Here is a 23,411-nt window from a genome sequence, read left to right on the forward strand (position 1 = left end):
GAAATAATGGAATTGGTCACATGGGAATTTCTACTAATTGGTTGAAATGTGTTGAATCCAAGGTGTCTGCCTCTAAATCCATCATCTTATTCCGTCTAAGTGTATGCAGACTGTACCTTCAGGCTCCTCGACCTAGTCCTACTTCTCCAGCTCCAACGCTCTTGTCTACACTGACATTTTTGTCTGGAAGCGATCCAGATGCTTCTAACAGGTTTCCCAGGCCCTTGATTTGCATTTTTTCCAGTCAGGGCTAGTAATTAAAAAAAAAAGCCTCCTGGCTCTTTCCACATGCCCTGAAAATTGGCCATAGGGATGGTGAATGGTATAAAGACCTCCCAGTGCTTGGTGAAATGTAGACACCTAGAAAGACAAAGATGGAATTCCACATGTAGCCAGCCCCTCTCCCACAGAGAGCAGGCTGAGGAAGGACAGCAAGATGAGGCAGAGAGGAGAAAGACCAGTGGTCTCTGATATGCCTCTCTCCCTTCCTCACTTGGAAGTGAATGTGGTGCCCAAGGGAAACAAGATACTTCAATGACTTCACATGCCTTTAACAAGTCACCCTCCTCACCCCTCCCCACCCTTGAGAAACATCAAAGTCACCTGTGTCTGTCATCACAAGGGGGTGACCTCCTCCCTGTTAAGGTGTCATCTCTCTGAACACTGGCTAATTGGAGTTCACAGTGAGCTGCAGACCTTGGTCTTCTTTGGGTGCTACTTTCTCAGCGATGGGACCTCATGGAGCATCTAACTTGAGGCTGGACTCCAGCTGTCCAGAAAACACTCAGGGGTGGGTAGGAAGAATACAGAGTAAGGGAATACCAATCTGACAGACACTACACTTCGCAGCTTCCAGGGAGTAGAACTGAAAACTGCGCAGCAAAAGGGATGGTACAAGGGCCATAGGGTGGGAGCTGTCCGTGGTTCTGGGCAGCTTCAGTGAGTGGGTATCTAAGACCAGGGCAACCAGACATCTGATAAACAGCAGGGAGTTGTCTGGGATGCCCAGTGTAGGTTTGAATGAACTCTTCTAAGAACAAGGTCTGAGATCTGCATTTGTGCACTCTCCTCAGTGCAAGTCACTGCCCTGGCGAATCTGAAAGTTTCTTTCCATGTTCTGCCCCAGTGCTATTGAACTTAAAAGACTATTTTGATGTCTCCCACCCTTTCATCCCCACCTCCCTGGAATTTATTATTCTTGTCCAGCAATCTTCCCTGCCCCACATCCACATCTAGACAGAAAAGTGTAAGATGAGGGGCTATACAACCACGCGGTCACTTCTAGCTCTACTCTTTTTTTTTTCTTCTATCATTTTTACATTTACTCATATGTGTATATATTATTTACCCCCCCCTCCCCAGGCAGAACCTGTTCCTCCTTCTTGTTCCCAGATTTTGTTAAAGAGAAAACAAAAGAGACAATAAGAAAGAGATAGCATTTTTGCTAGTTTGAGGTAAAGATAGCTATACAGAGAGATTCCTAGCATTGCTTCCATGCACTTGTGTATTACAACCCAAATCGGTTCATCTTTTCCAGACTTCTTCACTACATCCTAGTTCCCTTCCCATAGTGGCCTCTGCCAGTTTAAGATTACTGTATTTCCTTCCCTTTTCCTATTCCTTCAGTACATGTTCTCCCCTTAGTGTGTGACCCAGGTCCAATGATATCACTCTAGCTCTACTCTTGAACCTCAAGCAACAAGGCAGGCCCTGGTAGTGAAGGGGCAGACTGAGGCTGGATTGGGTCAAAACCCATTCTGCCCTCATCTGTATGTCAAGAGAATGGACATTTAAGCTTGTAGAATAGAAAGTGGATTTTTGGAACAGTAAGGTTTGGACAACTTAAAATGAAGTATGTGTTTGCAGTGTGTGAGCTGATTCTGACTTAAGGCTGATACATGGAAGACATCCTCTTTGGAGTTGTAGCTCCTGGGGAAGGAAGAGAAAAGGAGGTATAGAACTGGGGTGGTGCACAGACAGAAACACAGATTTGCTAACTCAGTTCTGTGTGGTAGCGACAAAGGTGCATTGTCCTTGCAGCACTCATTTAATGCATTTGCTTCTGTGGTGAACACAAAGCAAACTCTCAAATACTCGCAGGATTAAATGTGGAAAAGGCAACATTTCATTTTAAATACTATATATTAATAAACACTGTCTTGCCCCCATCTTACTATACATCTGATGACAGATTTTGGTGACTTTTACTCTCCAATCCGTTAAGAGCAGAGACAGAGCAATACTCCTCAAGGGAGAGAGTGCTTTCTTATAGTTGATATTTCAGGGCCCTACTTGTCCTACTCTATTTTGCAAGACTCATTTAGATTCCTAAATTGGCTCTTTTTCTGGCTGGTGCTCAGAAGGCAAAAATGGCTTGACCACAGTGCCAGCCACTTTTATTTTAAAAATTGGTCTCACTTCCTGTGCCTGGAAAGACAATATTTTCCAGCTCTGAGTCCCCAAGCAACCTTAAAATTGAGCAGCAAAGTGAAGCAATGTTTTCTTATTCTGATTCCTTAGTAAAGAAGGATGACTCACTTTTTAAATCAATTTTGTTCATATTAACCACTTCCTCAAACCTGCACAAGATGATGCTCCCAGCTGAAAGAAGTGTCTTTTTTAGTGAAGCAAATGTTGGCTTTTTGGAGATCATGGTTTAAAAGTGTAAGGCTAACTCTGCAGCTCCAGGAGGAAAAGGAAAATGCAAAATGACAAGTGAATGTCAGAAATAAGGGCAGAAGAGTTTAAGGTCTATTGCTTTTGGCTTTATTTTTAAAATTTCCTTTATTCATATGTGCATACAATGATTGGGTCATTACTCCCCCTTCCCCCCACTCCCTCCCTTTTCCCCCATCCCCTCCCTCTCCCCCCCCCCACACCCTCGCTTCCAGGCAGAAGCTTTTGGATTTAAAGAAGACGTTTTTATTTCAAAATATAATTTTAGCTTCATTTGATGCAAATTTCATTATTTTATTGTTCATAACATGAGCAATAATATATATGTATATATTGTGTTGAAACGTTTACATTCTGCTTTAGTCAAGTGAGGCACTCTTTAAAATACCTTAAAGATAACTTTTTAAAAAAGAACTCTTCTCAAATGGAAGCCAGTGAGTCTTTAAGTAGGGTTTCTCTACATCTGTTTCTTTTTTAGAAAGCAGAGCCAATTGGGATCATGTTACTGAACCAAAATAGCTAGGATAATAAAACTAATTCTTATGGAATCCTATTTGTGCTTTACATCAGAATAATAAATTTTATTAAATAAAATTTATTTTAACAATAATAAGTTGTTAGATGCTATGAAAGTGATTGAGAGCTCTATTCCCAGAATGTTTTTTTGATCTTTGTGATAATCTTATGAGGGAGGCAGACATCTTCCCCATTTTAAAAATGAGGACAATTGAGAGTCAGTGAGATTATGGGTCTGTCCAAGTAGGTTTAGCTTCTTGGAAAAAATACTTCTATTTGAGTTGAGATCACCAGAGCAGTTTACCAAAAGATGATACATTTTCTGTTCTCAAGCAGTATTGTGTGGTATGTACTGCTAAGAATAATATGGTAAGTAGTTTTTATGTGTGTGAATTATAAAAATCTGACATTGTTCTCAAGGGATTAAATGTCATACTTCCTTATTCTGTCCACTCTGTATTCAGACCAAATTTATTTAAAACTTGCATGAGCATAACAATCCTTAGAGACTTATTTCCTCATGTTTATACTAACTCCACTTTTTCCCCTTGCTAACTCTGACTACATAAAAGATAGGCTTGAGATATAGTTTAGTGGCAAGAAGCTTGCCTGTCATTTACAGGCCCTGGGTTCACACATCCGCAGTCATGCAAAAGAAATAAAATAAAAACAAGCTTTCTTGCTTACTGCCCCCTCCCTGGGCCAGATGGGAGTATTCTCCATGGTTCTGGGTGTCTCCTCTCTAATTCACTCTCAGTCATCCCAGCCTCAAGTACCTTGTCTTCAGAGACACTTTGTGGTTATAAAATTTCATATTTTTAATTCCAGTCTGTCTTTTGTATTGAAAAAAAATGTTATTTTGTCTGAGTGACTTTGTAAGGGCATTTTGGAAATAGAAAATTTGGGAGAGGTTCTGCTTCATCCTTCCCTACTCTGGAATTTAACTTATTTTGTTAGGCCAACTAAATGGAGCTCTTCCAGTTCAAAAGACTCCAGGTTTGTGCACTGTCTGAACCCAGAAATCTTCCTAGGCAGTCACTCTTTGCAAGTAATGTAAGTTGTTCCAGGATGATTCTCTGCTTTAGGAGATGTTGCTGGCTGGAGACTCTCCAGCTTTATAATGTGTTCTCTCCCAATACATGCAGAGATGGGAAAGGGCCAACTGCTCTCTGCCTTTGCTGGTGGAGCCCTCCACTGAGCCCTTTCTTGTAGCCTATGAGAGACCATGGAAAAGGAGGGGGCAGTGATTGAATGAATTTTCTCAAAGAAACCTAAGGGCCACACCTTAGAAAAGAGAGACATGAAGGAGAAACTCAGAGGCACAAGGAAGATGCATTCTTAAATCTTTCTTTCTAAACTTAACTCCATCTTCCCCAAATTCTTCCCAAGGAAGTATGGACTTCATCTCTGTTATACTGCCCTCACCATTTGCAAGGTAATTGAAGGAAAGGACGGGATCCATTTAACTTTTCATTCAGAATCCCTAGAAATAAAGATACCTCAAGAGGACTAGGTTTCTTTCTTCTTCTTCTTTTTTATTCATTTATTCACATGTGCATACATTGTTTGGGTCATTTCTCCCCTCTGTCCCCCACCCCCACCTTCTCTCCCCAACCCCCCCTCGCTCCCCACCTTCTCTCCCCAACCCCCCCTCGCTTCCAGGCAGAACCTGTTCTGCCCTTATCTCTAATTTTGTTGAAGAGAAGACATAAGCATAATAAGAAAGAAAAAGTGTTTTTATCAGTTGAGTTAGTAATAGCTATACAGAGAGATTCCTAGCATTGCTTCCATGTACAAATGTGTTACAACCAAAGTTGATCCATCTCTAACTGATCTTTACACTGTTTCCTGATCCCCTTTTCGTGTTGACCTCTGTCACTTTAAGGTTGCTGTATTAGTTCCTCTGGAGTGGTGACATCAAACACTTTCATGTTTTGGGTTTTCTACCTATCCCTATACCTCCCGTATGTGCTCTCCCCTTGTCATATGACCCAAGTCCAATCAAATTGCTGTATTTGCCCTAGATCTAAAGTCTGCATATGAGGCAGAACATACGATTTTTGGTCTTCTGAGCCTGGCTAACCTCACTCAGAATGATGTTCTCCAGTTCCATCCATTGACTTGCAAGTAATAAGATTTCATTTTTCTTCATGGCTGCATAGAATTCCATTGTGTATAGATACTACGTTTCCTTGATCCATTCATCAGTAGTGGGCATCTTGGTTGTTTCCATAACTTGGCTATTGTGAATAGCACTGCAATAAACATGGGTGTGCAGGTGCCTCTGGAGTAACCTGTGTTGCATTCCTTTGGGTATATCCCCAGGAGTGGTATTGCTGGATCATATGGCAGATCTATGTTTAGATTTTTAAAAAGCCTCCAAATGTTTTCCAGAGTTGTTACACAACTTGCATACCCACCAGCAGTGTACAAGGTTTCCTTTTTCCCCACATCCTCGCCAATATTTGTTGTTGGTGGTGTTTTTGATGATGGCTATTCTAACAGGGTGAGGTGGAATCTTAGTGCAGTTTTGGTTTGCATTTCCTTTATGGCTAGAGATGGTGAGTATTTTTTCATGTGTTTTTTGGCCATTTGAATTTCTTCTTTTGAGACTGTTCTGTTTAGTTCACTTGCCCATTTCTTTATTGGTTCTTTGATTTTGGGAGAGTTTAGTTTTTTAAGTTCCTTGTGTATACTGGTTATCAGTCCTTTTTCTAATGTATAGCTGGCAAATATTTTCTCCTACTTAGTGGGTGGTCTCTTCAGTTTAGAGACCATTTCTTTTGTTGTGCAGAAGCTTTTTAATTTTATGAAGTCCCATTTGTCCATTCTTTCTCTTAGGTGCTGAGCTGCTGGGGTTCTTCTGAGGAAGTCTTTGCCTATACCTATTACTTCCAGAGTGTTTCCTGATCCTTTCTGTACTAACTTCAGAGTTTCAGGTCTAATATTAAGGTCCTTGATAGACATGGATCTAGTCTTCTTGCAGACAGATAACCACCTTTCCCAGCAACATTTGTTGAAGAGGTTGTCTTTTCTCCATTGTATATTTTTGGCACCTTTGTCAAAAATAAAGTGGGTATAGTTGTGTGGTCCTCTATTCTGTTCCACTGGTTTTCATGTCTGTTTTTGTGCCAGTACCATGCTGTTTTTATTGCTATTGCTTTGTAATAGAGTTTGAAATTGGGTATTGTGATACCTCCAGCATTGCTCTTTTTGCTGAATACTGCCTTGGCTCTTCACGGTCTCTTGTGTTTCCAAATGAACTTTAGGGTAGATTTTTCAATCTCTATTATGAAAGTCATTGGGATTTTGATGGGAATTGCATTAAACATGTAGATTGCTCTTGGTAGTATAGCCATTTTAACTATGTTGATTCTACCAATCCATGAGCACTGGAGATCTTTCCATCTTCTGTAGTTTTCCCTGATCTCTTTCTTCAGGGGTTTGTAGTTCTCCTTGTAGAGGTCATTCACATCCTTTGTTAAGTTTACTCCCAGGTATTTGATTTTTTTTGACGCTATTGTAAATGGAATTGTTTCCATATATTCTTTCTGTTTGTTCGTTGTTGGTGTATAGAAAAGCTAATGATTTTTGTAAGTTTATTTTGTATCCTGGCACCTTGCTATAGCTGTTTATGGTGTCTAGGAGTTTTTGGGTAGAGTTTTTTGAGTCTTCAAAGAATAGGATCATATCTTCTGCAAACATGGATATTTTGACAGTTTCTTTACCTATTTGTATTCCTTTTATTTCTTCTTCTTGCATAATTGCTCTAGCTAGGCATTCCAGTACTATGTTGAATAGGAATGGGGATAATGGGACTCTTGTCTCATCCTTGATTTTAGGGGAAATGGTTACAATTTTTCTTCGTCAAGTATGATGTTGGCTGTAGGTTTGTCATATATAGGCTTTACAATGTTGAGTTACATTCCTTCTATTCCTATTTTTCTTAGAGCTTTTATCATGAAGTGGTGTTGGATCTTGTCGAAGGCTTTTTCTGCATCTATTGAGATGATCAAGGGGTTTTTGTCTTTGCTTCTATTAATGTGCTGTATTACATTTATAGATTTGTGTATATTGAACCACTCCTGCATCCCTGGGATGAAGCCTACTTGGTTGTGGTAAATGATCTTTCTGATGTGTTGTTGGATTTGGTTTGCCATTATTTTATTGAGGATTTTTGCATTGATGTTCATTAAGGAAATTGGCCTATAGTTCTCCTTTTTGGAGATGTCTCTGTCTGGTTTTAGGATGAGAGTAATATTGGCTTCATAAAATGAGTTAGGCAGTTTCATTCCCTTTCTATTTTGTGCAACAGTTTAAGGGGGTTGGTATTAGTTCTTTAAACATCTGATAGAATTCAGCAGAGAATCCATCAGGTCCTGGACTTTTCTTTTTTGAGAGACTCTTTATTGCTCTTCAATTTTGTGTTATAGATCTATTCAAGTGATTAATATCCTCTTGGTTCAATTTTGGATGGTCAGAAGTATGTAGAAATCTATCCATTTCTTCAAGATTTTCAAATTTATTTGTTTATCATGGAAGAATTTTTTTTGCTCCATCTATTTTGAATGATAGTGTTGCTAGGTAGAGTATCCTAGGGTTGAAGTTATTTTTATTCCATGCCCAGAAGACCACACTCCATGCTCTTTTTGCTTTTAAGGTTTCTGTTGAGAAATCTGCTGTGATTTTGATGGGTTTACCTTTGTATGTTACTTGTTTTTTCTCTCTTACAGCCTTCAATATTTTTTCTTTATTCTCTGTGCTTGTTATTTTAATGATAATATGCTGTGGGGTAGTTCTATTTTGGTCAGGTCTGTTTGGTTTTCTGGAGGCTTCCTGTACCTGAATGGGCATAGTTTTCTCTAGATCTGGGAAATTTTCTGTTATTATTTTGTTGAATATATTATGAATTCCTTTTGCTTGCACTTCTCCTTTTTCAATGCCCATGATTCTCAGGGTTGGTCTTTTGATGGTGTTGGTGAGTCTTTGCATATTCATTTTTCAGGTCTTAAGTTGTTTGACTAATAGTTCTTCATTTTTTCTTTTAATTACCATTTCATCTTCAAGTTCTGAGATTCTGTCTTCTGCTTGTTCTAGTCTGCTGGAGTGGCCTTCCATTTTGTTTTGCATTTTTGTTTCATTCTTTTTTTTGAGGTTTTCCATATCATGGGTCACTTACTCTTTAATATTGTCAATTTTCATCCCGAGTTCATTTATCTTTCTATTTATGGTGTTCTCTGTTTCAGTTTGGTGTTTACTTAGGGCTCCTATGGGTTCATTTATTTGTTTTTATGTTTTCTCATATTCTTTATTTTTGTTGTCTTGGAATTTTTTGAGTGCCTCCTGTACTTTTTGGTTGACCATATCTAGTAACATCTCTATGAAATTCTCATTGATTATTTGCAGGATTTCTTCTTTCAGAGTGTTCTTGTGGGCTTCATTGGGCTCCTTGGTATAGTTTATCTTTGTTTTGTTGGAGTCTGGATCTGGGTGTCCGTTTTCTTCATTTCCCTCTGAATCCTGTACTAATTTATTTTGGGGGGAGAATGGTTTTCATCCTTTTTTCATCTTCCCATCATTCCACTTGGTGCTGTTTCTGTCCCTGGTCTATGTGTAAATTGTATTAGCTAACTTACAATAGTGAAACTAACAAAACCAAGAAAGAAAGAGAAAAAAGAAAAAGAAAGAAAAGAAAAAAATGGAAAACCAAAGAAATCAACAGGAAGAGATGGTGGACAATCAAACAGCGACAAGACAAACAAACACTTAAAGAAAAGAAAAAAAATGAAATTCCTGGTTCAGGAACAGTAGAATTTCAGTCTTAGTAGTTCTGGTGTTACTCCTTTAGCATCCAGTCCTGTTTGTCTGCTTATTTGCTCCCCTGTTGGTCTGTGTCTTCCAACCAGGTTTGGAGCCTGCATCTGACAGTGCAGGAGCCCTCTTTTTTTGTTGTTTTTTTGTTTTTTTTTTTTTGCCAAGTGTGGCTCCAGCAGGAATATATCCTGTTCAGTTTGCTGAAGGTCTCCCAAGCACATTTGGAGCTGGCAGCTGGCAGGCTGGCAGGTGGGGCAGCAACGTGGCAGGCTGGTGGGTAGCTTGCAGGGCTGTAGCCTTGCAGGCCAGCAGGCAGGTGGCAGTGGCGGCCTGGGGATGGCGGCCTGCCTGTTCTTTCAGTATATCATGGCACAGAGAAACCTTCCACAGGCTAGGGGTTCAGGGTGCCGAAGTTTCAGCTCTCCCTTGTGCTTCACCTCAGCCAAGTGTGTCTACAGCATCTCAGCAAGGTCCCTGATTCATGGAGCTCACACAATCTGCATCTGTGTCTCAGTCACCATTTTGGATCCCTATTTCTTCTTTAATAGATTAATTTGCTTCTGCTTCCAGGAAGAGTAAACGATAGGCAACCAAAGTATATACCAATTTAACAACTTCAATGGTGAATTTGACCCACTTCCTTTCTCTGAATATTACATATTTCCTAAGAATGACCTAAGGAAAAATAAAGACCACAGTTTAGGCTCATTGTTATTCACCGGTTATCCACTCAGTAGACTGGAAAATAAACAGATTACTATGCTTCTTCAAGTGTAGAAATTTTCCCCTTCTGGATAAATAACAGGATTTCCTTCTTTTCAAGGCTAAATAGTATTTCATTGTGCACATATATATTTCTTTGTCTACCTCATCCATTTTTGTGCACTCTGGTTAATTATATCTTGGTTATTATGAATAATGCTACAATGAACATGAGAGGGCAGTTATCTCATTGACAGGTTGGTTTCATTTCCTTTGGATATACACCTAGAAATGGAATTGCTGATCATAGGGCAGTTCTATAGACTGACTTTTCCCCTTTGTGTATTTTTGGCACACTTGTCAAAAATAAGTTGACTGTGATTGTGTGGATTTATTTCTAGGCTCTCTATTGTGTCCCATTAATTGATATGTCTTTTTTTAAAATGCCAATACCATGCTATTTTGGTTACTAAGATTTGTATTATATTTTAGGATCAAGTACTATGATGCTTTGTTCTTTTTGTTTAAGATTCTTCTAGATATTTAGGATTTTGTGGCTTTATTTGGGATAGATTTTTCTATATTTGTGAAAAATTTCATCAGATTTTTGGTAGAGATTAAGGAATGTGTAGATTGCTTTAGGTTCAATGGACATTTTAATAATATTACTACTCCCAGTCTGTGAATATGGAATATCTTTTCATTTACTTGTGACTTCTTCAATTTTCTTCACTGATGTTGAATAGTTTTCAAGCATAGGTCTTTCACAACCTCAGTTAAATTTGTTCCTGTTTATTTTAATTTTTGGATACATTTATAAATGGGATTTTTGGCAATATTTATTATTATGATATAGTTATGCTACTGATTTTTGTATGTTGATTTGCATCTTGCAATTTGACTGAATTTATCAGTTCTAACAGTTTTTGGTGATGTCATCAAAACTTTCTGATATAAAAGACAATATGTTTGGCAAATAGAAATGATTTGACTACTTTCTGCCCAATTTGGATGCCTTTTCTTCCTTTATTCAATTGTACTGCTTATGCTTAATAGAAGTGGTGAGAAAGACAACTTTTTCTTATTCCTGATCTCAGAGGTAAAACTTTTAACTTTTCATCATTGAGTATGATGTCAGCCACAAACTTAAATGTCTTGAGATACACATTTCTCCTGTACTTAATTTGTTAAGAGTTATTATCATAAAAGGATGTGCAATTTAGTAAATGCCTTTCCTATATCTATTGAGATGAACACACTGTTTTCCTTCATTCTGTTAACATGGCATATCACATTTATTGATTTGCTTATGTTAAATCATCTTTGAATTCCAAGGATAAATTTGACTTGATCATGATGAATGATCTTCTTTATGTGTAGTTGAATTCAGTTTGATAGCATTTTGTTGAAGATTATTGATTTTAGGTTCATCACAAATATTGACCTGCAATTTTTTTTCTAGTAGTATCCTCATCTAACATTGGTATCAGAGTAATGGTGACCTCATAAAATTAGCTTGAGAGTAATGCTTTCTTTTCAGTTTTTGTAAGAGTTTGAGAGGATTGGTATAAGTTCTTCTCTAAATGTTTGATAGAATTCATCAGTAAAGCAATTAGTTCCTGAACTTATCTTTGATCAGAAACTTTTTTAGTACTGATTCAATCTCCTTACTCATTATTGTTTTGTTTAGATTTTCAATATCTGTATTCAGTTTTGGTAGAAGCTCAATTGTTTCATTGTAGGAACTTGTTTCTAGGAATCTATTCATTTTTTTTCTAGTTTATTCAAGTTTTGATATGTAATTGTTCTATAATTGGTCATTGTGGTCTTTTATAATCTTTTGTATTTTTATGGTATCAGTTATAATGTCTCCTCTTTAACTTCTGGTTTTATTTATTTGAGTATTTTCTATGTTTTCTTAACCCAGCTAAAGTTTTGCTAATTTTATCTCTTCAAAAAGAAGAGATAATTTATTTTGACTTTGATTGTGATGTCCTTCCTTATATTAATGTTGGGTTTAGCTTTTTCTTCTTTTCCTAGTTCCTTGAAATATTGTTTTTGTATGTTTATGATTTATAATCTTTTGATGTGTTTATTGCTATAAATTTTCATTTTAGAATTGCTTTTATTTTATCTTGTAAGTTTTAACTGTTGTGTTTCCCTTTTTATTTGCCTCAAGATGTCTTAAATTTTTCCTTAGAATTTCTTCCTTGATTAACTGCTGTTAAGAGTATGTTGTTTAATCTACATATTTTTGAATTTTGCAAAATTTTATTATTTGTTTCTACATTCATACCATTGTGGTCAGAAAAGACACTTGATATGGATTTGATTTTCTTAAATGTAACAATTGTTTGGTGACCTCATATATGCTCTGTAGAGAATGTTGCATGAGAACTTGAAAACATATGTACTTTTCTAATGTTGAATGTAGTATTCTGTATGTCTATTAGGTCCATTTTTTTCCTAAACTATAATTCAACTTCAATTTCTCCTATTGCTTTAATGCCTCAATGATACATACATTGTTGAAAGAGGGTATTGAAGACCTCTACTATTATTGCTGCCAATCTTCTCTTCATTATCTGTTAGAATTTTTTTAATATAATTAAGTGCTCTGATGTTTGATGCATATACATTCATAATGACTATAACCTCTTGGAGAATTAACTCCTTTGTCACTATACAGTGACCTTTGTTGTATTTTTTTTTTTTTTTAGTTTTTATTTAAAATCTCTTTCTTCTCTCTGTCAGAAAAGAAAGGGTTTTGTTTCTTTAGGGTTTTTTTTTTTTTTTTTTTTTTTGCAGTGTTGAGGATTGATTGAACCCAGGGCCTTGACAGACAAGTACTCTACCACTTTCTGTAAAAGTATATTTTATATATCGTGATTCCTGCTCTCTTTGAATTTCCATGCGCATGAAATACTTCTTTCTGTTCTTCACTTTCAGTCCATGTGTGTCCTAAAAGCTAAGGTGAGTGTCTTACAGGCAATATACTGCAAAACAGTGCTTCTCTAGAGCACTAGGACAGGAGTTAAGCATTGTTTGAATACTTTTAAATATTATTAAAATACTGTTTCTGATAAGTCTTTGTTGTGAACACCCACGTGGACTTTTTTACTTTAAATGTACTGAGATGTTAGAGTCTAGGGAGGCTTAAACTCCTTATCTGACAGCCACTAAGCCCTTTTCTGGAGCCCAGGGTGCCTTGAGTGAAGGACTGATAGTTAGGCAGCTGGTTACTTTGAACTCAAATCATGACACATTGCCCCAGAAAGCAGCTTGCACCAGAATTTTGCCACCACAACAGCCACTTCCACCCAGACTAGAAAAGGAGCACTTCTTTCTGTTGGTAACCCAGCAGAGGACCTGTGACTGATGTAAAAACAGTTCTTCATTTGCACCAGAACTGGCATGATTGGTGACGGGGACTATGCCATAGTTGATGCAAAGACAATCCTTCATTTGCATGAGGGGACTGCCATAACTGGTGCAGACACCCGTTTTACCAACATTTCTGGCTCTACAAGTAGACTGCTCACCTCATTTTATGGGAGTCTGGGAAACATCCTTCTGTGCTTCCCCTAATGTTACAACAGGTTCAATGAAGTCTTCCCTTGATTCATCTTTTTTTGATGACTTTTGATTCCCATCATTAGTAGAACAGTTAAGTTGGTAACATGAAGAAACAGAAGAGGAGCTGCAGCAACAGCAGAGGTGGCAGCAGCAGTGGGAGTGGTTGCTGGGATCAACCAGACAGCAGAGCTGACAGTGAAAGCATCAGCTGACAGGTAGCTCCCACAACAGCAGAATCATCATCAGGAGTTATCCTGGTTGATTGAGACCATCAGGCCTATGGCAGCAGAAGCAGCAGTAGCAGCAGGGCAGTTGTTGTTTCTTAAAAATATTGCCATGGTTATTTTTAATTGTTTGTGCTTTTACAATTATAATAGAAAGATAAGTGCTTTGCACACTACCATTATACTTACTTTACTTTCATTAGTGACAGTTTTCATGTTACTCATTGTTTCATTTGAGCTTGATGAACTCCCTGTATGTCTAGTGATAATCAACTTCCACAGTTTTGTTTGCCTAACAAAGTCTTTATCTCTCCTTCATTTTCAAAGGGTAACTATGCTGGGTAAAATATTCTTGGCTGGTACTTCTTTTTCACTGCAGCCTTTTAAAGATGTCATCCCACTCATTCCTGGTCTGCAGTGTTTCTACTTGGATATCTGCCAATGGCCTGTAGACATTCTTTGTTTTTATCTGTTGATGCTTTCATAATTCTCTTTTTATCTTTGATTTTTGATGGTTTCATTATAACAGAAATCTTGGTATACACTTCTATGGGTTGAATCTAATTGGCAACCTTTGAGCTACCTGTACCTGAATATTTCTATCTTTCCCCAGATTCAGAAAACTTTCACCCATTATTTCTTTAAATGAGGGCTCTCTCTCTCTCTTTCTCTCTCTCCTCCTTTGTAAGTTCCTATGATATGACTGTTAGCATTCTTGATGTTGTTTCTTAAAAATTCTGTAGGCTTTGTTCTTTTCATTTTTTTCCTCTTTTCTCCTCTGACTGTATTTTTTTGATTATTCTCTCTCAAGTTCACAGGTTCTTTTGCTTGATCAATTCTACTCTTCATGATTTCCTTTCATTGTATTCCTCAACTCCAGAAATTTTGGGTGTTTTGTTTTGTTTTGTTTTTATTTCAATTTATTAAAGTTCTTATTATCTGTATTTTCTTGACATTCATTCAGCTTTCTTCAATTATTTTTAAATTCTTTGTCAGGTGATTCATAGTTCTCCATTTCTTTGGAGTCAGATATTGGAAAATTACAATTACTGTGTTCTTTCTTTTCTTTTTTGTGGCACTATGTTTTTTAACTCAAGGCCTTGTGCTTGCTAGGTAAGAGCTCTACCACTTGAGCCTCTCCCCCAGCCCTTTTTGCTTTAGTTATTTTTCTGATAGAATCTAGTATCTAATGCTTTTTCTCCAGGCCAGCCTCAGACCACAATCCTCTGACCTATATCTCTCAGGTACCTGAGATTACAGATGTACACTTTCTCACCTAGCTTCTTTGTTGAAATGAGGTCTCACTAACTTTTTACCTGGGCTGGCCTCAAACTGCAATCCTCCTGATCTCCACCTCCCAAGTAGCTGGATTGCAGTTGTGAGTCACTGTGCCAGGTCTGTGTTCTTTTTAGGGTATTATATTTCCTTATTTTTTCATGTTTCTTGTTGCTTTGGGTTGATATATGTGCATTTGATGGAGCAGTCACCTCTTCCAGACTTTTGTGGACTTGCTTGGTGGGGAAAGACCCTTCCCTATCGGCGGATGTGAAGGTGTTGGTTCACGGGAAAGCAGTACTTCTGTCTCCAGTGAGGGTGCAGCAACATGGTCTCTGTAGCTCTGTCAGCTCAGGTCAACATTGATGAACACTGCAAGGATACTTAATGGGAAAGCTTTGGGGGGCAAGAGCTGTTGAAGTCTTTGATGGTAAAAACCTTTGGCATCTTTCTGAGCTCTTTATCTACCACCAGGGATGCTGTGGCTCAGGGCTAAGGAGATTCCTTTGGCACCAGTTTCAGATTCTGGGCATGCTTATCCTGATAGTAACATCAGTGTGTGGCACTCATGGTTGACTGTGGAGCCAGGGTATGAAGCACATCCTTGCATCTCTTTAAGGTATTAAGGCATCTCTGGGGGTCGACAGTCATGATGGCTGTTGGTCATCTCATTGGTGAAAGGTGCTGGAGTCTTCTGCAGATTGGGCCCCTGGGGACCACGGTCACATGGCACCTACCTGGATAATATTGACAACCCTCTCTCCTCTCTATTCCTTGCCATTGCTAGATGTCTCAGGTATGCTGATATTCTGAAAACACTTGCTGTGTGCTTTTCTTGCATGTTTTGAATCAATATGTTGCTGTAAGTTCTTAAATTAACCCATGATCCTTTTCAAGGCCATTTCCATACCTAAATATTTGTTGCTTTTCTTATGTGTATATGTGTGTTTGTGTAAGGAAGAAGGCTTGACTCTCCTGTTTCACTATCTTGCCAATGTCACTCCTTGTTTTTTGTCTTTTTTGGATGGATTTTTCTAATATTTAGGGATTGTTATCATAGAAGAAACATACAAAACAAATATTGCTAAAGAGTATCCCTGAGCAATTATAAATAACATTTTACAGGAAGGTTGTGTTCAATTTTCTCTGCAATTGTTTATCATGCTGAGCTTATTCTTTAAAGAGGTTGTACTTGCTATAAATGAGAAGTTAACCTGCACTGTGAAGATATTAGAGTTGAAAGTAAGATTATAAATGAGAATAAAACTCACAACACAAAATCTCTAGCAACTTTACTTCCACATATCAAATCTGTTATGATTTATAGATTTTGAAACTTCACGAGAAACCAATTAAAAAGCAAGGACTGTGTGTTTATGTGTAGGAGGTGAGAACTCCACTAGAAAGAGAAGATTTGGTCACATTTTGTTCTCTTTCTTGTGTAAAGTCAACTTTTATAGGCTTTCTAAAATTTCTTGTCTTCTGTGACTTTTTCCAACTTACAGAAAAGTCACTCAGTACTTTCTGGACATTTTGGCCCCACTGTGGACAACTGTGAAATTTCACTGATGGAGTTTTGCTTACCTTATTCATTAAATAAACATTTTAAAGCACTTTTCATAGTGTGGCTATTGTTCAAGCAGTATAAATACAAAGTAGGCACAATCTGATCTAAACTGGAGACAATTGGTAATATTTTTCTTTAAAATATCACCACTTAGACTGAGATTTGGTTTTTCAGAGGTTTTAGAAGACAAATACTGTTGCTAATTGTCTCTAAACATTTTCTTACAAAATAGTTTATTTGTGAAAGATAAACTTCACTACATTCCATATGAAACAGCTCCCTTGGAATTTTTTTAAATTATTGAGCACCCACTATGTTCTAGGTGCTAAGGGCTTCAGAGATAAAAATAAAGGGGTTGAATAGACCAAAGTAAAGTATACTCACAGTGGGGATACATGGAGAAACTCCTTTGAACACTGACTCAGAAATTAGTAACGAAAGACAGGACTGTAAAACAAGTACAGAGTGGGGGTACTTAGGGGAGGGAGGTGAACAATAGAGAGTAAGGTGAGGGAATATGGTTGATGGACTTCATCTACAAAACAAAATAATGAAAATAATTTGAAAAATATAAATTATTGAGCTCTCATTTTGTGCTAGGTGCTAAGGATTTCAGGGGAAAAATAAGCCAAGGTCCTTGTCTTCATTAAGCTAGCATTTTTTTTGGTAGATTCTTTAAAACATGACTAAATTATAGAACATAGAAACCTAGAATTAAAATCTAGATTCCTCCTTTCAAAAACTTATTAACACCAATCATACACATTTGCAATATTTGTGTTTGTACACAGCAGAATCCTCTGTCAGTAAAATAAAACTATTGTCTGTAAAAGACTGTCATTGCTAGAAATTAAATAATAATATTAACATGTTGAATAAAATATATATTAAATCCTACTGCTAGATTTTTTTAACTCAGATTAAAAAAAAATCTAAGAGCTGAACAATACATTAGTGAAACTTCACAGTTTCATTCGGTATGTAATCTCTTTTTTGGGAGAAAGTCTTGTGACGTAACCAAGATTGGCCTAGAACTCGTCATCCTGCCTTTGACTCACAAGTGTTTCAAAATGTAATTTCTCTCTATGAAAACCACAATTTAGCCCTGAACTTTAAATTCAAACACATAAAAAATATATTTACTGAGACTAAAAACCACAACTCAATATTCAGACTAAAATACTCTATATTTAGGTTTCAGAATCAATCATTAACTCTTAAGGTGAATTAAGAAACATCAAAAACAGTCCCTTATCAGAATGCTTGGTGTCTAAAGAAAAAAGTTCATTTTTGCTTTTAAAATCACTGGATTCTAAAAGGCATGAGAAAATAGAAATAGAGATGAAAATCTCAACTTCAGAGCAATGGAACCTCAAACACATTCAGACTAACTTACTCTTTCCTCCCAGCTGGCATACTTAGGCCTGGGTTCATCACCCTATTATTGAGTCAGAGACAGCTGTTTAAAGATACATATGAGCATTAAATTATATTTCAAAGCTGGAAAGGACCTTAATTTATATGGTTTAGTTTCTCATTGTTAGGATAAACCTAAGGTCCACAGAAAAGAAGTAGCTTATCTAAGGTGACCCCTTTGGTAAGAAGTGGAAAACTGAATCGGGTGCTGGTGGCTCACGCCTATAATCCTAGCTACTCAGGAAGCAGAGATCAGGAGGATCAAGGTTCCAAGCCAGCCTGGGCAAATAGTTTGTGAGATTCTATCTCAAAAAAACCCATCACAAAAAAGGGCTGGTGGAGTGACTCAATGTGTAGGTTCTGAGTTCAAACATACTTCCAAAAAAAAAAAAAAGAAGTAAAAGACTGACCATCAGAAGTCGGGGTTCCTCAAACTCAATGTGCTCAGTAGATCTATCTTTGAATAAAATAACATTTAAAAAAGAATAGCCTACAGTACTTAAAAATTCAGGTCTCTGGGCTCTATCTACACAGATTCTAATTGGGCAGAGCTGGAAGAGTACCTAGGATTTACTGTTGATGCTACAGCTGATCTGAGAACTGCACTTGAAGAAGCACTATGCAAATCCCTTAGGACTCAACTATTTTCAAAATAAAATGTAAATTAATATAAGAATATCAAATCATAGCTGAAGACATTGAACGTGCAACCCATTGCACCTGAGATATTCCTGCATTCATGTAGAATGCAATCAACAAAACCAAAGCATGACTTTATCACAAAGAGACTCTGCAAATGGGCTGAAACACACATAAATCTCTGATTTTTTTCTTCATGTCACAAAATAATCCAGTCAATGTATTTCTAAGACAATGAGAGGAAATTTTATTTTAAGAAGCATTGGAAACTGTAAATTTTTATAACTACTAATATTTTCCAACATAAATAATATTCTTTTGTAGTGGATTTACTTTTAGAAACTTATTTATTCAGTGATTATTTACTGAATATGTACCAATTACATCTGTTGTTAAACATCTGCCAAAATAATAATCTTCAAAATGTTCCCAAAATAGACTTAACAAGTAATCAGAAAATGACATTGGAAGTTGTAGGGACCAGGTGTGGAATATCTTACACAGCGGTACTTATATTAAAATAAAATATGTGAAATATTTAATACTATAAAACTTTAATGTCTGTAGCTATTTTAATGGCCTCCAAATTAAATGAGATTTATATAGTCAGAGTAACAAAGAAGTAATTGGAATTATAGTTAGTGCAAATAGAAACTGAACTTTGTAGATTAAGATTTATGTTAAAACAAATGATTCAATTCTAATGAGTCATGCTTTTACATTTAGTATCTATACTGTTAGGAGTTCTTTAAGGCAAACAACATAAGCATAAGTGAAGCTTAATATAGATGTTCACAAGCTTTAATTAGCCTTGAAGAAATGTGAGATATTACTGTTGTAACTAAATTGAAAGTATGAGATTATTGTCTTTAAATCAAGGGTGACTCTAAAAGGCCCACCACTATGCTTTGGGGGTATATATCTATATACTGTCACTTCCAATTATTTTTATGTATTGAGTGACCCCCCCATTTTATTCCAAAAAGGGTTTAAAGCTGATATTTCAATTTGAGATTCTCTTTGCAGATAGAAGTAGTTGAATTTCTATGAGATAATTCTCAGTTGACAGACCAAGTTCTGGTGATGACATCACTTTATTTTCTGGAGGGCACTGCAAAGGATTCCAACTTCACCTACAAAGAAGAACATCATTCAAATGGACCACTCATATAATAAGCAAACACCTCAGGTACAAAGTCCTGTGGGAATCAGTGGGATGCATGGATAATATAGATGTTACCCCAAACTTCATGGAGCTTATAACTTAGTTATAAAGATAGGGTTGGGGCAGATGGTACTGTGTTTTAGGAAGTGCTAGAGTTATTACAGTAATTAGCTTCCTTTTTCCATAGGCTGTTTCCCAGAGAAGGACTTAACACATTTCTCTAGGAAATAGGTTTCTCAGGCAAGTCTCTAGCTGCTCTGTTTCTTTTTTAAATGGGCAGTCATAGAAGCTTACATCAGTAAAACATAAAAGCATGGTTCATTCAAATCTCCTATGCCAAAATCACCTGAGGTATTATTACCAATACAAACTACCAAGACTCAGCACAAATTTAGTAAATTTAGTGTAAGTCTATCATTCTGGACTATTAATTTTTACCAGTTCTCCAAGTGATTCTGATGCACAGTACTTTGCGAATGCATGGTCTAAGCAGATAACTCAGCCAAGATTGTAAGACTCCTGGACTCAGGTGTCATGCATTCACTTCCATTTATGGCATGTTCTCATACATCAAAGGGCCCCATGAGGACAGACTCTTCAAAGAAGTGGAAGAGACCTTGGAGATTGACAACGCTCATTCCTTCTTGATCATGAAGAAATGAAAGTGTAAAGAGATAAGGAAGCTTCACATAAAGTCACAGCTCCAAGATCCCTTTAGTTCTTAAATTTGTTATTCTGTGCTCTTCAAAACAATAACCTATGGAGTTATTTTTGTCTTTTCAGATAAAATGAGAGGGAAAATCAGATATGGCCTCATCCTGTCTTATGTTCAAGCCTTTAAGGCATGTGGATGGCCTCTTCAGGGAACAAACACATCTTCTCTAGGTGAGGGTCTAAGATAAAGTCTATGTAGGTAGATAAGCTTTGGGATTTTTCAAAATGGCAGATCATAAGTCACCATACTTAATATGAAATGATTATAATGATCAGCCCTGTTCTATGTATCAGAGGATGGCACAGACTATGCTGGGGGGACTTTACAGGAACACTTCAAGCCCACCTACCCTGTTGGACTCCATTGGTATTACACAAGGCAAGGACTTCTACCTGGCTCAGAATTCTCCCCTGGAGGTTCTCCCTTTTGGTAAATTTATCCATTCATTCAATACCTCATGAGTAATGTAGTTCTTACGAACAGGGCTCAGTACTGGGGAATTGATAGTGAATCTGACATGACAAGAAACAATTATAATATGATGAAACCTCTGTGAGACAGATTTACAAGAATGTAAAGACATGGGAAGGACATCCAAACCAGTCTTTCTATAAGAAGAGTTGTCTGTTCAAGACTTTAAAGATGAATTGACTTTGGGCATCTCTAGAAAGGCCTGGGAAGAATATTTTAAACTGAAAGAACTGCATGTGCAGAGACCAGGAGCCTGTGGAGGGCATGAGATGTAGGGGTTTTCAGTGTTACTGGAGAACAATTTCAAGGGCTAAAGAAAGAATTGTGTGTGAACAATCTAACTCTGTGATTTTTAAAGGAAAATAATATAATATTCATCAATAAGGAAGAGTAGGAGGCCAATAGATGATCTACTGGATGGCTGATAAGTAGATAAAACCTGGCTCTTAGGAAAATGAATATTTTCATACCAGGCAAAGTGGTATCAACTGACACTAAGAAGAAAAGGTATAGAAAGAGAAAGAGCAAAGGGAAACCTGAGAGTGGCAAACCAGGTGTAGAAAGGTGGTATAGTGGTAGGAGATGAGATTGAATCTCAGATGGTCAAAGGAGAAAGAACACTGAAGGCAATTCTGACCTTTTTACTCAGTTCTTCTTCCCCATTGAACCTCTGGCTTATGTGAGAAAGCTTTCCCTTTAGTTCAATATTTAATAATTTTTTTATTGTTCCTATAGCAAAGGTAAGAAAACCCCTCTATTTCTGAGAAAGAGAGTGACCTCACAGGGAGTAAGCTACTTACTGTTGATGGAGTCAGCCAAAATCTTCAGCTGCTGGGTACTGCCCAAGACTTCAACCCTCTGGGTGTATGGGTCATAGTGAATTGAGAAGGGTCGAGGAATTGTGGCAGCAAAGTTTCTGAAACCAAAATCAAGGGCCTGAGTGAAGAGCACCATTTGGAGAAAAGTAACTCTAAAAGGTTTCTCAGTGGCATTTCACTTCACTGCTAACCTGCAGGTGCTTTCAAAGCCAGGGCTGAAAAGTGAATGGAGTTTTAATAAGATTTTCTTGGAGAGTCTTTGTGTGTGTCTATGTGTATATACATATACACATATGAACAGAGTCAGACACCTAGCTCCAAAAATACAGAAGTAGCTTACAATAAAAGCACAGAATACAATAAGATCAAAAAAGAAATCAAATCTAGCCAAAATATGCTGCAGGAAAAAAGAAATCTAGGATACTTAACAATCAATGCAAAGAAGAAAAAACAGCTCTCAAGAGTACAATAAAACTATGCTAATAATGAAATTTAACATGGACTAAGTGTCTCCTATTTACCAAGAGTCATGTTAAATCCTAATTGTTCTCAACTTCCTGATTTAATCTTCACAAAAACCTTAGGAAATAAATACTATTGTTATTCCCATCTTATAGGTGAGGAAGCTAGGGCCCATGACTATGAAGGGTATTACTGTCAGAAAGTTGTAAAACTGGGCATAAACCCCAGCAGCATGATTCTGGACTGTGTGCTTTGTTTTGTTGGCCTTCCCCATGCATTATTTGTGGCTCTAGGCAGAATCGCCCATGAGGGCTTTTATGAGGAACATCAAACAATATAATTAATAGGATATTCCAAAGACATCAAAACATTATTTCTAAGCTAGCCCCGGGTGAAAAGTAGAAGCTGCTGTAGTAAAAAGACAATTATCAGTAACACATGCCAAAGTTTGGCAACAGTAGTATCTCAAGTTCCCAAATCAAGATGCCTTGCCAGTTACGGCCCTTGTGGTCATGAGCAAAGGACTCCACTTCTCTGGGCCTCAGTTTCTTCATTTCTCTCCAAAAGTATGGACATTAATAGTCCTTACCTCAGAAGGGTATGTTATAGTATGGAGTAAGTGCTCCATGAGGGTTAACTGTTGTTTTTATTAGTGGTTGGAGACTCATGACAAACAAATAATTAAGTATATCTCTCTACCTTCCCTTCTCTGAAAGGAGCTTTCTCAGCCCAGCTGGTGACATGAGCCAAGTGATACACATCTGTGATTTTACTAGTTCTATGTCTCTTCCCTTTTCCTCCCAAAGAACACCTCATTTTTGCTTTAGAAAATCTCCCTCTACCCCACTGGATGTATCTCAGTTGGGCTGTCAGTCTCAGGACCCAGCCATCCTCAGGCCAGGAGATAGTGTGGGATCTAAGTTTGGCCAATCAGATCTCTGCTTAGAATTAGAACTTTGAAACTGAAGACAAAGTTGACTTCTCTTGGTAGGGATGCTCTGAGGGAATCCTCAGGGACCTACTTCATTGTTTTGAACCTTTTTCTTCAGGATTCTCTTTTACCCTGTGAGCCTCTTGTCAGCAGGATAAAGCTTTTATGGTATCTCCCCTTGGCCCTGGGCACCAGTAGAACAACTGGTACTTCAAAAGCTTGACAGGACTGTGTCCTAGCAAGTTCTTCCCTGCTAGTCTGGTACTGATCACTGGCTGGATAGGGAATCGTCTCTAGAAGGGACAATCTAAATGTGATCTCAGCAGGACAGGGCACTTATGAGCACCAAGCTCTCCTGGGGATGTCCAAATCCTGGGCCAAAAACTTATACTTGGTGAGTTACTTAACTCCCACCCCATGCTTCTGTACCCCTATCTGTAAACA

At 37.5% G+C, this 23,411-nt stretch overlaps 1 protein-coding gene across 1 annotated transcript in view; it reads right to left on the minus strand.

Annotated features, from left to right (window-relative positions):
* Positions 1-18,628: 18,628 nt before the first annotated feature.
* The window catches only part of Pah (phenylalanine hydroxylase), an 82,570-nt gene continuing 77,787 nt past the window's right edge, over positions 18,629-23,411 (minus strand). Inside the window, exons 12-13 of the mRNA XM_020181087.2 lie at positions 21,557-21,672; positions 18,629-19,538 (exon numbers count right to left, since the gene is read on the minus strand). Of these exons, the coding sequence (XP_020036676.1) occupies positions 19,495-19,538; positions 21,557-21,672 (160 nt within the window). The 3' untranslated portion in view covers positions 18,629-19,494. The remainder of the gene's footprint in view (positions 19,539-21,556; positions 21,673-23,411) is intronic.

This window comes from Castor canadensis, chromosome 8 (assembly GCF_047511655.1).
Source record: "Castor canadensis chromosome 8, mCasCan1.hap1v2, whole genome shotgun sequence".
NCBI classification, from domain to species: domain Eukaryota; kingdom Metazoa; phylum Chordata; class Mammalia; order Rodentia; family Castoridae; genus Castor; species Castor canadensis.